Source organism: Lycium ferocissimum, chromosome 5 (assembly GCF_029784015.1).
Source record: "Lycium ferocissimum isolate CSIRO_LF1 chromosome 5, AGI_CSIRO_Lferr_CH_V1, whole genome shotgun sequence".
NCBI classification, from domain to species: Eukaryota; Viridiplantae; Streptophyta; class Magnoliopsida; order Solanales; family Solanaceae; genus Lycium; species Lycium ferocissimum.
This window is the reverse complement of record NC_081346.1, coordinates 52,509,780-52,524,263: the sequence shown is the minus strand read 5'-3', so window position 1 is coordinate 52,524,263 and position 14,484 is coordinate 52,509,780. Positions and strand designations below refer to the sequence as shown.

At 33.5% G+C, this 14,484-nt stretch overlaps 1 protein-coding gene across 1 annotated transcript; it reads right to left on the bottom strand.

Annotated features, from left to right (window-relative positions):
• Positions 1 to 5,959: 5,959 nt before the first annotated feature.
• Positions 5,960 to 8,597, bottom strand: LOC132057813 (uncharacterized). The gene is made up of 7 exons (XM_059450413.1): positions 8,472 to 8,597; positions 8,235 to 8,371; positions 7,378 to 8,166; positions 7,148 to 7,293; positions 6,789 to 7,002; positions 6,433 to 6,672; positions 5,960 to 6,371 (listed from the first exon to the last, which is right to left on the bottom strand). Exons 1-7 carry the CDS (start codon positions 8,595 to 8,597, stop codon positions 5,960 to 5,962), a joined length of 2,064 nt encoding a protein of 687 aa, XP_059306396.1.
• Between the last annotated feature and the right edge of the window lie 5,887 nt (positions 8,598 to 14,484).

Here is a 14,484-nt window from a genome sequence, read left to right as displayed (position 1 = left end):
CAGCCTTCTTGCTGTGGGGGTACCATTTTGTGAGAAAAGCACCACCATCTCTCGCCCATGAAGTAATCGAATTTTGGGGCAAATTTCTCAAACCATGTTCTTGCCTCTCCAAACAAGGAATATTTGAATAACCTCAACCGAATAGCATCTTGTGGAACGTTGTTCTGGATGTGATTAGCACACACATCCACAAAATTCTGCAAATGACGTTGAGGGTCATTCTCGGTAGAGTTCCGAAAGTATCCCTCAAGCTTCAACAGCTGGTATAGAGAGGAGTCAATTTTCACACTAGCAGCTCCAACTCGAGGCTGAACAATAGCAGATGCATAATCCTCCTCTGGAACAAGCTCAACGAAAACATTCTCATCATCTGAATCATTCGCCTGATTGTTCAACCGATTCCCCTGGTTACCAGCACGTTGATTTTGCTGATTCTGATTCATGTTCACCCGGTTTACACAGAGTAGCAAACAAGGTGTGATGGAATAAGCAAAAGACTTCAATAAAGCAAACACTATTTAGTAATTTCAAAACCGTATTCCCGGCAACGGCGCCAAAATTTGATACGCTCAAATTACACCTATTAATGGTATAACGCGACGTTGTCAAATATAGTAACCCAACAAGGTTGGGGTCGAATCCCACAGGAATATGGTGTGAAAAGGTTACTAAATTCGTAGAATGCTATGTTTAGGTCTAATGTCTTAATCCGATGATTTTGGTAAAAGTTGGGTTTTTAGTAACTAATTGCTAACTATTGCTTTGGTTGTGAATTTATGGTAAAAGAAACTAAGGTTGTGTCCCCTTTAGATAGAGTGTATGATCATGGGTATTGATCTTGATATACTTCTAATGGATCATTATATGAATGCACTTAATCTCTATATGAATCTCTACTATTTCCCAATAAATAAAGATTATTTCTTTCTATGATTTTCCCAAATATAAGAAAGTAACTATGAAGAACGATTAATCATGCCAAGTAAATTCTTCTTATTCCTAAGTGAATTTATTAAACAAAGTTTAAAGCTTTGAGTTCTTGTTGTTTATTCTTACCAACCCTAATTATTTTCCCAAATAAATCAAGGTTTATGGCTTTAATCAATGTTTGCAACCATTAATTATGAATGAAGAATGAAGAATAAACAAACCCTAATAATCCATTATTTGTATATCAATCACAAACCCAATCACAAAACACCCATCAATTGGGTTCACAACCCTAGTAAGGAAATTAGCTACTCATAGAAGGAGAAGAACAATAAGAAGTAATAGAAATCATAATGCTTACAATTGATTGCTTGGAATTGAAGAGAATTTAATTGCAATTGTTTGTAATCTCCCAAAAGACTTCAAAACTATGAATAGCTAATACTAAGGAAAATAAAACTGAGTTCTGTGTTGAATAATGTACAGGAAACCTAAAATCAGGTATTTATAAGAGTCAAAGCCGTGCAAAACTGGATTGACAAAATTGCCCTCGACGGACCAATGTACGGACCGTACATTTTATACGGTCCGTAGAATCAATGAAAGCCTTCCGTGAAATCTCCTCCAGTTGTCAGATGTACGATCAACTTTCACGGACCGTAAATATTATACGGTCCGTATAACTTGCCCGTAAATCCTCTTGTCTTGACAACTCTTCTGGAACCAACATACGGTGAGTTTTACGGACCGTAAATATTATACGGTCCGTACTTCTGCTAAAGCTCGGACATCCACTTCATGTAAAGACCCATTCATCTTTAAGCATTCACGATGGAATTTACGGACCGTGAATATTCTACGGTCCGTATGTTCCTCCGTATAACTCAGGCTTCAGTTAATTTCTTTTTCTGAACATCTTTTTCACTCCATTTCCACGACTTGCTCCCGAAACACGTTAAATTAACATGTCACGCAACATGTCACAAACACATCAAAAAAATGACCAAGACTTGCTCAAAACATGAATGACTTGTGAAACTGGCTGCAACAAGTTGGTCGGTTCAAAAAAGTAAATTAATTCCAAAAGGATTTAAGTGGCAGTCGAATGAATTTTTTATATCATCAATGTATCATGTATGTTAACTTACTACTATAAGTATTCACTTTAAAATTTATTATAGATTGCCCAATAATACAGTTATCTATAATTACTGCTCAAACAATTTAATTATGTAAATATTTTTTACATCATTAATACATACTCCGTCCGGTTTAATATTATTTAGTATTTTTGTATTTGCACACCCTTAAAAAATACTTACTCGTATAAACTAAGAAGGATATTGACTCCTTAATTAGGTTTTGCATCTTGCTAAAAAGAGCATTGAAATTTGAAGTGTATATCTATTGTGAAAACAATATGGCCTAATATTATGTAAATATTAAATGTTTTTGAAGAAATAATAAAAGTACTTATCTAATAGGGAAAATAGCGATTTTAGTCTCTGCATTATAATTTTATTCCAATTTTGATCCTTGTGTAATTCAACTAAGCATATTTAATCTTCAATAGCATGTACATGCTCTTTTGATCCCTTAAACTACGGAAGTTAAAAACTTAACGGAATCGTTATTTTTATTCAAAATAAAAAGTAAAAATAGTAATTAAATGAGATTGGAGCTACGACTCAAAGGGTTACTTGGCTCTATATCTTCTTCTTCTTCTTTTCAAGGTTAAAATGGGAGATCCTTTGTCAACTTTTGTTAGGCATCTTCTTGCCCGAGAATTTTTAGGTTAAAATTTTCAAACTTTTTTTTTTATATAATTATGATATTTTCAAATCTTTTGACTGAATTATATCTTTAAAAGTTATGATCTGTCTAGACAAATATGTTCATCCCTCTCAAAATGTTAAGATAAAATCAATTTAATTAGAAAGCATATTTCTCAAATATAGAATTATAGAAAAGAAGAAATTCTAGTAATGCTCATTGTAATTAAGAAATACTTATTTAGAATGTTTAAATAAGATAAATTTGATAAAATAAAATTATTATCCTTTTTATTACGTAAAATATCATCTGTTTTGGACCAAAATAAAAAAGATAAAACACAAAAAGAGGATCTATCATTCTAGAATGCTGGACAGAGTCAACATATGCCTCCGTAAAACATGGCTGTAAGCTGTTATTTTAGACTTTTAAGACCCTTAATTAATTTGACTGATAAGCTCAAAGAACCAAGTCTACTTTTATAAGGAAAATAATTCTCGAAAGAAACAATATTTTGGGAGAGTATAGGAAGAAAATTATAAATACTAGCACTAGTAGTTATCCTAGTTTTTTTTTTTTTTTGGCGCAAATAAGTTTTTTTTTTTTTATAAGCAACCACTAAGAAATCTTAGTGGAGGGATTTAATAAAATAAAAACAAAACAAACAAATAGAGTCAGGGGTCTAAGCCGACCAAAAAGCAGAACAAAAAAAAAAACATCACACAAATTAGGAAAGTTGAAGCCTAAGGGTTTTCTCCTCTTCCAATCCGCCGGATCTGGCCAGAAAATGACCGGAATTGGACTTCACCATAGCTCCGATACGAGCTTCTCTGCTCTGGACGCACTTCTTCGCACCTCAAGCTCTCACCAGGTGCTGTAAATCCATCGCCATGGAGTTGATTCTCTGAGGAAACTCGATCTTGATCTATGAGGTAAAGTTTCAACCCATCCCTTCAAAAACTTACTTAATCCTGTGTTGATGTTGTTGAATAGAAGCTCCATTCCATGTATCTAGCATGTGACTCGTAGAGTATCTCTATAGTTGAAATCCGTAGCTCATATCAACCTCGTGGAACTGTGTGAGTTGTTGCATATGGTACTGTTGATTCTCTTGTCGGACATAGCTTGTAGTTCTCAACCTTCATAACTAAGTCTAGATGTGACTGTAATTGCTGAAAGGTCAAGAATTACCCCAAAATTACACATCTTGATAATACCTCTGTAAACCACTGAAAAAACTTGCTTCTGTGTTAATCCCCTATTGTCACTACTTCAATGGGCTGAGCCATAGGCTAATACCACCATTAGAAGTCTTAACAATATTGAATTAACACAGTTAACCTTAATAATCAGTAAAAGAAGTGTTTTTGGCATTCCTAATTCTAAGATTAGGAATTTGGTGCTTGTCAAGGTTCAACAATCTCCTCCCTGCACTAGGCAGTTCTGAGAAATTATAAAATCTTAATGTACCTGCAAAAACAAAAGCAAGGTTAGTTAAAAAATCAGCTAGTGAATTTCCTTCCCGGAAGACATGTTGTATTATCACATTATTATGCTCCACCAAACTCCTTATTCTGTCAACTAATGTGATAATACACCATGGGGCCTCCCATCTTCCTTCAATTACATTCTTCATCATCATAGAATCAGTCTCCATAATCAAAAGGATGCAATTCATTCTCCATACAATACAGTAGCCCCTTTAAAACCCCTCTTGCTTCTGCCACCACATTAGTATTATGCCCAATACTTTAACACTGGGCATAAACTAAAACTCCATTCCAGTTTCTCACACAAAAGCCATAAGAGCTAGGGCCAGGATTCCCTCTAGATGCTCCATCAGAATTGCGCTTATACCACCTCTCCCAAGGGATTTTCCAGCAGACAGTTTTGGTCATTAATAAGGGCTTGTATTCTCCAAAAAAGCAATCAACTCTGGCCATAAAAAGGGGATATTTTTCAACCATGGCTATCTATACTTTGCCAAGTAGTATAGATTATTATTAATCTCATGAATCACCCTTCTAAAACTAACATTTCCTCCATGTTTTATAGTATTCCTCCTCTTCCATAACTCCCAAGTAACCATTGCTGGCACTGCATGAAGAATGGGTTGGAACTTCTCAACACATTTTATTTTTCCACCAATTCCTGAGCACCAGATTTATGTGAATTCCACCGGCATCCTTAAATACCTTCCACACCCCTGTAAAGAAAACTTCCTGTCAAAAATAAATGCTGCATAGTTTCCTGTTGAGGAATATCACAACAGTAACACCTAGAAACAATAGGAATATGCATTCTCATTAACTTGTTATCTGTAGGAAGCTTAATTTTCCACAATCTCCATAGGAAGAAAGAGATTTTAAATGGCACCCCTTTGATCCATATCTGTCTATAAACATCTTGTTCCTGTTCCCTGTATCTCACAAGTTGCCATGCACTATTAATGCTGAATTTTTTCCAAGATTGGTTGGCATCCACCATGGTCTGTCCCATGTCCCTTGTAACTACTCTATATGAATCTCAGCCTTAATATGCTCCACTATGTCTGTTGGGAAAGATTGTTGCATCAGCTGATCTTTCCGACATCCATCCTCTATTAAATCTGCTACATCCACTAATTCTTCATTAATAGGATATTCAATAGGCACAACATAGTTTAATGCTCCCAATTTGGTCCAGTTAACATACCACACATTAGTGGTACCTCCTTTAGTTTGCCACCAGATTTCATGTTCCACAACCTTCCTCATTTCCAACATTTTCTTCCATACTTGTGATCCCCTCTTCCATTGTACCAATGTCAGAATTTGTTTTTTACAATACTTGTTACACATGTAAGTAGCCCTCATAGTGCCTATTGTTCTAAATTTCCACCACAATTTTGCAAGCAAGGCATTAGAAACATCAAATAAAGACTTAAAGCCCAAACCTCATTCTTGTGTTGGCAAGCACACATCTTGCCGGGTTGCCCAGTGTCTACATTTCCTTTCCTCTGTGCTACTCCAAAAGTATTTAGCAAATATTTTATGAATTTCATTGAGGACACATTTAGGAGGTGCCACCACTGATAGAAGATGAATAGGCATGCTTTGAAGCACACTTTTAATTAAAACCGCCTTTCCTCCATAAGATAGCAATTTACCTTTCCAAGAATGGAGTTTACTCTTCACCTTCTTAATAAGCTCAGCATAAAATATCTTCTTTTTTCTGGCATGAGAGATAGGACACCTAAGATAAATAAAAGAAAGCGTCACTTTGCAAATCTCATTATATCACCTACTCTCTGTAACATTTCATTCCCAATCTTGCTATGCATAAAATAAGAGCTTTTCCCCTTGTTAATAAGATGCCCAGATGTCTGCTCATATGCACTCAGCACTTGCATAATGCAAATCAGAGAGTAATCATCAGCTGAAGCAAATATAATAGTGTCATCTGCATTATCAAGATGATTCATAGGATAGGTCCACTTTGGCATCCCATAGCCAATGAATCTACTGTCATCAAAAAGAGAGTTCAAAGCCCTAGATAACACTTCTGTTGATAGCGAAAATAGTGCAGGAGAAAGAGGGTCTCCCTGTTTAACACCTCTAGAAGATTTAAAGAAACCTGTAGCCCGCCCATTCAAAAGAATAGAATACCGATTGTTATCAACCAGCCTCCTGATCAAGTTTATAAAATGTTCTACAAATCCCATCTTTTACGGGAACCTGAAGTAAATACTTCCAAGAGACTCTATCATAAGCCTTGGCCATATCCAACTTGATAACCACATTAGCAGGCTTTTCTCTAAGTCTGATATCTAAGACTATCTCCTGAGTAAGAAGAATGTTCTCAAAAATGCTCCTTCCTTTCACAAACCCTGATTGATTAGGAGAAATCAACCTTGGCATTAACCTTTCCAACCTCCCATGAAGCACCCTAGAAGTCACTTTGTTAACGAAATTAGACAAACTAATTAATCTTAAATCAGAGAAAGATTGAACAAGGTACTTCTTAGGAATTAAGACCAAATTAGTGTAAGTTAAGGACTTGGGAAGAGCAGCTCCATCAAAAAAAGCTAGGACTATTGCATGGACATCATTTCCAACAATATCCCAACATTGCTGATAAAAATCCCAGTAAATCCATCTAGACTACTAGCACTTTCTCCACTTAATGCAAAAACTGTTTCTTTAACTTCATCCTTGTTTGGATAAGCACACATGCCCATATTTTGTTCATGATCTACCATAGTAGCAACATGCTTCACAATCTCAAAGTCAGTAGTATCTCCATCACAGTGAATTGATTCTGAAATTTTTTACTGCTGCTTTAGAAATTTGTTCCATTGTATCCCGACCAAGTGCCACGCATCTTGAATTACGTTCGCAAAGACTTCCCCCTTCCATTCACATAATTGTGAAAGAAGCTAGTAATCCTATCTCCCTCTGCATACCATGTAACCCCTGCTTTTGTCTCCAATATTGTTCTTCAAAGTGTAAGTATTTCTTTAATTCAGCTTGTGCTTTCTGAAGAACAATTCTGTTGACAATGCTTGGATCTTCCTCAAATAATGCTTCTTTCACCTTCACCACCTCTTCCCTGATGGAAAGTTGTTTAAAAATATCCCCATAAGTTTCTTTACTCCATGCTGACAAGGCCCTCTTCAAATTTTTCAATTTCTACTTGAAGACCAAATATAGAGTACCCACAAATTCAGTTCTCCAGTGTTGAGAAACTAGATCTTTGAATGATTCATGTTGAACCCAGAAATTCAAAAATCTAAAAGGTTTAATAACATTGATAACTTCTTCTCCACAAGACATAAGTAGTGGGTCATGATCTGATCCTGTTCTAATCAGATGCTCAATTTCAATTTGGGGAAACATCTCCTGCAAAGAATTGTTAACCAGGATCCTGTCCAGCCTTTTGAAAATACAGTCTTCTGCTGATCTTCCATTCCACCAAGTAAACAAGCTTCCTTTGAATCCCATATCTAGTAAACCACAAGAGTTTATGCAAAAGGCAAAATCCTCACATTCATCTAATGTGACAGGTAATCCACCCAATTTTTCCTCATCAGCTAAAATAACATTAAATTCCCCTCCAACCATCCATGGTAGGTTCATGCTATCTGCTATCTGATAAATATTATCCCATAAAGTCGGCCTCTCATTTCCATCACATTTAGCATAGACAAAGGTAGCCAAGAAGTCCTTCTCTATGCCTTGATGTTGTAACTTCAGAGTAAGTTGTTGTTCTGTATCCAACACTATCTCCCATTGCATCTCAGAATCAAGAAATACCCATATCTTTCCATTAGTGTTTGATAAAGCAGCCTCCATACCCAATCTTCTTTTATATTTTTGAAGATGCCTACAATTCTGAAATGGTTCCATTAAAGCAATTATGAAGCATTTGCATTGTCTTTGCATGTTGATTAGTCTCTGAAAAGCTTGTTGAGTATTAACAGACCTAATATTCCATATGAGAGCCTTAATCATGATTTATTTTTGGATGAAACAGTCCTCTTTGGCATAGACCTCTTGGTCTGTTGAATCTCTGTGTGCTTGGCCTTCTTTCCACTCTTTGCTATAGCCTTTGGTGAAACATCTGCATCTCTAACTGCTTTTTTAATATTTTGTGCTCTGTCCTCTATACCTCTATCTTCTTCTATATGCTGAGATTCCTCCAATGATTGTTGTATTTCAGTTTGTCACCTTATATGCAACAATATCCTGAAGGATGTCATTTGATTTTGGAGTTGCTGTTTTGATTACTAGCTGCTTACCTTCTGCCCCTTTGCTTTCTTTTGCAGGTTGTTGTTCAGCTGATTCTCTAATTGGTAGCAATACTTCTACTGGTTCAGCAATTATGATAATCTCCTGACCAACTGTAATCTGCATGTTTTGCTCATAATCTACTTTTTCCTTTGCAGGGGCCTATTTAGATGAGATTATGGAGTTCCCAAGGTTCTCTATTAAATCAGTACTATCTGCAACCACTTTCATGGTATGTTTCTCTCCCTGGCGTTCACATAATTTAATAGTGTTCTGTTGAATTCTCTTGGAGTCATCCTCTATCTGCAACACATCAAACATCACTTCTTCTTCTTGAATATCTAGTGGTCTTCCTGGTGGTTTTTGTGCCCCCATCAAATTGTCTCCCTCTTGCATTTTCTTGTTTTCATTATCTCCTATCTGTGAATTAGAGCATGAACCACATGTAAAAGTTTCTTGATTGCCACTCCTTCCTGACTCCTTCTCATATTTTTGTTCTGCTGGAATTTTTGGAACACTGTTGACCTTATTATCCCCATATGTTGATGAAGATGAATTAACCTTTTGATAGGAATCACCCTCCTCTGCTTCTAATCCAGCTATGTCCTCTACTTTATCTCCCCATTTACACTTAGTATCTCTTGGATCTGTTAATAGTACCTCCTAGATCTGTTAATAATTCACTTCATTTTTCATAGTTGCTCTTCATTTCCCCTTCTTCATTGAGAACCTTTCCAAATTTGGCTTCTACCCAAGATTTCGCACCCTTCTTCTTTTCTCCTGCATTCTTCTTCTCAGACCCTGCCTCCGTATTATCCTTGCTTTCTCCATATGTATTTAGACTTCCTGTTGTTTGCATTTCTTTGTTGATGTCTCCAAAATTCACCCTTGTATTATCATCTTTCCCTTCTTCTGTTAGTACATCAAACTTGTTATGAGTTTGTACCTTAACATTTGTGTCCCCCTCTGTTCCTTGTCTAACTGTATCCTTTCCTGTATTCTTCTCAGTACCATTCCCCTTGTCATCCTTCTTAGGATTCCATCTCTGTAAATTTCCAACTATCTTGCCACTAGTCAACTTCCTGGGGTACCTATGATAATTTCTATAACTGTATCCTCCTTTTCTTTCCTCACCTTTAGAGTCAAGTTTCCTCATGTCATTATTCCCTTGCTTTACATTTTGTTTTCCTTTTTGAACTCCTTTATCATTGTTATTGATGGTTTCCTCTTCTGTAGGTATTAATTCAGGATTCAAAGACCCTGCACTCCTCCTCATTGTGCCCCTGAAGTTTGCACTCAAAGCAATATTTGGGGAGATAGTCATATATTATTTCAACCATTATTGTCCTCTCAGCCCCAGTTTCCTCATCTATTATATCCATTTGAACAGATTTTGGTAAATCTAACTTGAGATCCACCAACACCTTAACCCTAGCACAACTTGGACGGGTTTTGTTTATTGTTGCCTGATCTAGATGTAATGGTTTTCCAACTGCCGAAGCCAAAGAAAATAAAGACTCTTTCACAAAATATGTAGGTAATAGATTTGGAAATGAGATCCATGCCATGACTTTTGTAGTTTCCTCCTCTAAATTGAATTTGGGATCATAGATCAAAGGTCGCATTTGATAGTAATATCCATCCTTGGAATTTAGATAATACGATCCTTTGGATGTAAGGTTCACATAGTCCTCCATTAAAGACAACCGAATTAGCACATGTCTATGCCTAAAGACCCCAACCATACATTCTCCTTTCATCCCACATTGTGTTGGTATGATCGTCCTTAGTTCTTCAATATCTGGCCATCTGTAGGAAAATTTTCCTACTAGTGCATATTGTAGCTTTTCAATAATGTTCATTCTAGCAACTTCATTTTTAGTCCACTGAATTCTAGGAACTCCATTAATAAAAGTAATAGGTTTCATAGGAATAGGGTCAACATTGATAGTAGTTTGCATAAGATCTCTCAATAGAACAGGCTTCGGGTTATTCTCATTTTTTTTCAATCACTTGAACTAAATTGTTCAATGATGGGAACTCAGTACTAGAAGTGTTTAAAGGCTGATCAGTCTCCGGAGAAGGCTGGCCGCTGGCCATAGTGGCCATAGTCGATGGTGGCAATCTAGGTTTAGGGTATTAGGTGCATGGAGAAAGAATCCTAACTTTTAGTTATCCTAGTTAAGTCGACACATTAACCAAAAAAAGAAAAAAGAAAAAAAAGTTAAGTCGACATTACAGAAAATAACTTCCTTCCATTAAAAAAGGATGGTGAAGTTAGTAATTATACAACGCAAAAGCATCTAATTTTCCCAGCTGATTTTCTCATTGATTCGTTACTTTTTTAAAATACAATTTATATATTTAGAAAATACATAAAGTTTATAAAAAATTACATTTTACAGTTAAAATATTTAAAAATCTGATTTTTTTTTGTCATTGAAAGACTATGTAATTCTTTAAATACTAACGTCTTAAAATGGACGATATTCTACTTTCATATTCATTAGTATTCTTTCCATTTGTGGTGTTCTTACCTGTTCATTTTATTTTAAAATAAGTGATTTTTTCTTCAAAAAGAACAAGAAGGCTTTAATTGTTTTCTTTCAATTTTACCCTCATTTAAATAAGTGGAGTATTACATAAACAAAAAAGCATTAAAGAGCTACTTCTTTTTAAAGGCATTTGATTAAGCATAAGTTACTAAAAACACTTCTTATATTTTGGTAATGAGTAGTTTTTTAAGAGGTATGCCCAAACTAAAAACACTATTTATTTGAAACGAGGGAGTGACCTTTTTTCTATTGTGTACTAGAGAACGTACCCAATTCTGTAAAACAATGAGAATCGAAGGACAGTAATATGAAGTTTTTTCATAGTTTAGATAATATGCTAGTTAATTTAGGTAGATAAGGTCGTATATTAAAGATGTGGAAGAGAAGGTATCATAGTTTGAGATAAATATTAGATAAAATAGAACATTACATCATGGATATCTTAAACAATTCAGTAAAGCGTGATTCATATCAAAATAAGTAACACTTGGATAAAATCAGTTTATCTCTCACTATTAATTAGTTTCGGCCACGTAAAAAGCTTTTAACTTTTAAGAAGAAAGAAAAATAGACACGTAAAAATTCCAACATTAAAATCATAAGCATATTATATTATTCCAGGTTTGATATTAACATTGCAAGTTGGACAAAGACATCCACTGAATTGTCAACATAAACAATTTAACCACAGAAAGACTCGTCAAAATATGCACTTTATTCATTATTATCATAACACAAGATTTTCAATTGAAAATATATGCTTAATTTCATTATGGGTGGATCAGGCGCACGAACTCCTCCTATCAAGTTTCTCTACATAATTGATTAATTTTAAATTTAATGTCATTTGATTTATCATAAATCGATTAATTTTATGCTGACCGTCGGTCAGCTATAATCGTCCTCTTTTGTTGAACTTGGAATAATATGAAAGTTCACATAGGTGAAATTAAATGGAAGATCAGTGAAGATTCATATCAGACCCAACTTGTTACTACTATTTATTCTAAAATTTGCACCCCTTAGAAAAAATAATAGTGGAGGTATACCAACAAATATTAAATTTAGAATCTTCTTCTATGTACTATTCTAATTTTCTAAACGATATATTTAGTCTTCCGATTGATTACGTATGTATAACCTTTGACACATCAAGGAGAAGAAACTAATACTACTTATCCTCCTTTTTATATTTTTTCTACTTAATTTTTTTTTTTTATATATATATATATATATATATAGAAGCATGGGTTTAGACCCATGCTTCGTCGTCCGTCGCCCATTAAAAAAAAAAAGAGTAGTGGAAACCCACCATCTCCAAACTCACGGAAAAAAAAAAGTGAACCCCATATTAATAAAATCAAGCAATATCAAAAAAAAAAAAGTGAATCCCATATTAAAAAAACAAACAATGTCAGTGGATCCCATATTAACAAAATCAAGCAATATTAAAAAAAAAAAAAAAAAAAAAAAAAGTAAATCCCATATTAATAAAACAAACAATGTCAAAAAAAAAAAAATGCATTCCATATTAAAAAATCCAACAATATAAAAGTAAATCCCATATTAATAAAACAAACAATGTCAAAAAAAAAAAAAAAAGTGCATTCCATATTAAAAAATCCAACAATATTCATGTAATTTCCAAAGTATCTCATTAAATCAATAATGATGGATTCATTGCCACATGCGTATCAACCCATTAGTAGGAGCAAATGAAATTATTGTCCAGCAAAAAACATAGACCCCATATTATTGCTTTTCTTCAAAAGATTAAGTAGCCAAACCATAGAATTTTTTTATATATATATATATATTAGCCTGAGATGTAATCTAGATATTGAACTGTTGTATTTGCTATTCCGCCATGTTATTTATTCAAGTAAAATGAGCTAAACCAAAAATATTTACCAAAAATTAAAAAAATACTAGTTCTTCATTTAAATAGAAAATCAAATTTCTACTTTGTTTCATTTTAAACATGTAAAATTAATATAATAATTTGAATTAGAATTATCCAAATCAAAATTTGATAAAAAATAATAAGTATTGTTTAGGCCCAATCTACATACATTAATAATATAATATTTTACACCTTTAAATTAATCGAATTAAAATTCAAAGTATCAACTGATGCTTAAATATTGCTATTGTTTTATCTCAAAGAGAGAAAAATAGTTTCCTTTTAAATAAGTCTTCTCTTTTAAAAAATATTAATAAATTTTTGCCAACTTTATATTCGTAGCAAATACTACTATAATAAAGTTTTTGATACGGAGCACAAACTATAATGTTATATTAATCGTGTTTTGAACACACACACACACACACACACACACACACACACATATATATATATATATATATATATATATATAGAATAGCCGGTTCATAAGCAAAATCGTCGTTCGTCCTTTGGTCCTACTTTTTTATTTAAGGGCAAAAAAATACAAAAAAATGACATTTTATACTTTATATTACCAACTCTTCTAAAAAGTAGATAGAAATAATTTATTATATTTCTATTTTTCTATACTACTATACTATATAGAAGAGTCATTTTATAAGCAAGATCATCGTCCGTCCTTCTTTCCCACTTTTTTATTTAAGGGCAAAAAATCCTTTGTGGTCCCATCCACTTTTTTTATTTAAGGGCAAAAAAATGACATTTTATACTTTATATTACCAACTTTTCTAAAAAGTAGATAGAAATACTTTATTATATTTCTATTTTTACTACTATATAAACGTCGGCTTACCCATACTTCGTCGTCAGTCACTCTTAAAAAAAAAATAAGGTGGACCCCATAAAACTACCAAGCAATATTTTTTAAAAAAAGAAAAAAAAGTGGACCCCACCCACTCCAAACTCATAAAAAAAAGTGGACCCCACCCTCTCCAAAGTCATGAAAAAAAAAGTAGATCCCATATTAAAAAAACAAGCAATGTCAAAAAAAAAAAGTACACCCCATATATTAAAAAATCAAATAATATTCATGTAATTCCCAAAGTATCCCATCAAGTCAATAATAGTAGATTCATTGTCACATGCGTATCAACCCATTAGTGGGAGCAAATGAAATTATTACACAAAGAAAAAACATGGACCCTATATTATTGTTTTTCTTCAAAAGATTAAGTAGCCAAATACATACAATTTTCTTTCTTTTCTTATATTAGCCTGAGATCTAATCTAGATATTTAATTGTTATATTTACTATTCCGCCATGTCATTTATTTGTTATGTTTACTAAAATAAATATACTTAAAATATTTATATTTTAAAATAAGATAGAATTTAATTACTTTTTCATTTTTATTCTTACCTAATAAATGTGAAAAGAGATTAATATCAAATGGAGATCAAATAATGAATAAGGTAAATTAGTCAAATTATAATTCTAATTGACGTTTCCTTTAAAAAAATCATGCAAAAGACAACATGACAAGTAAAATGA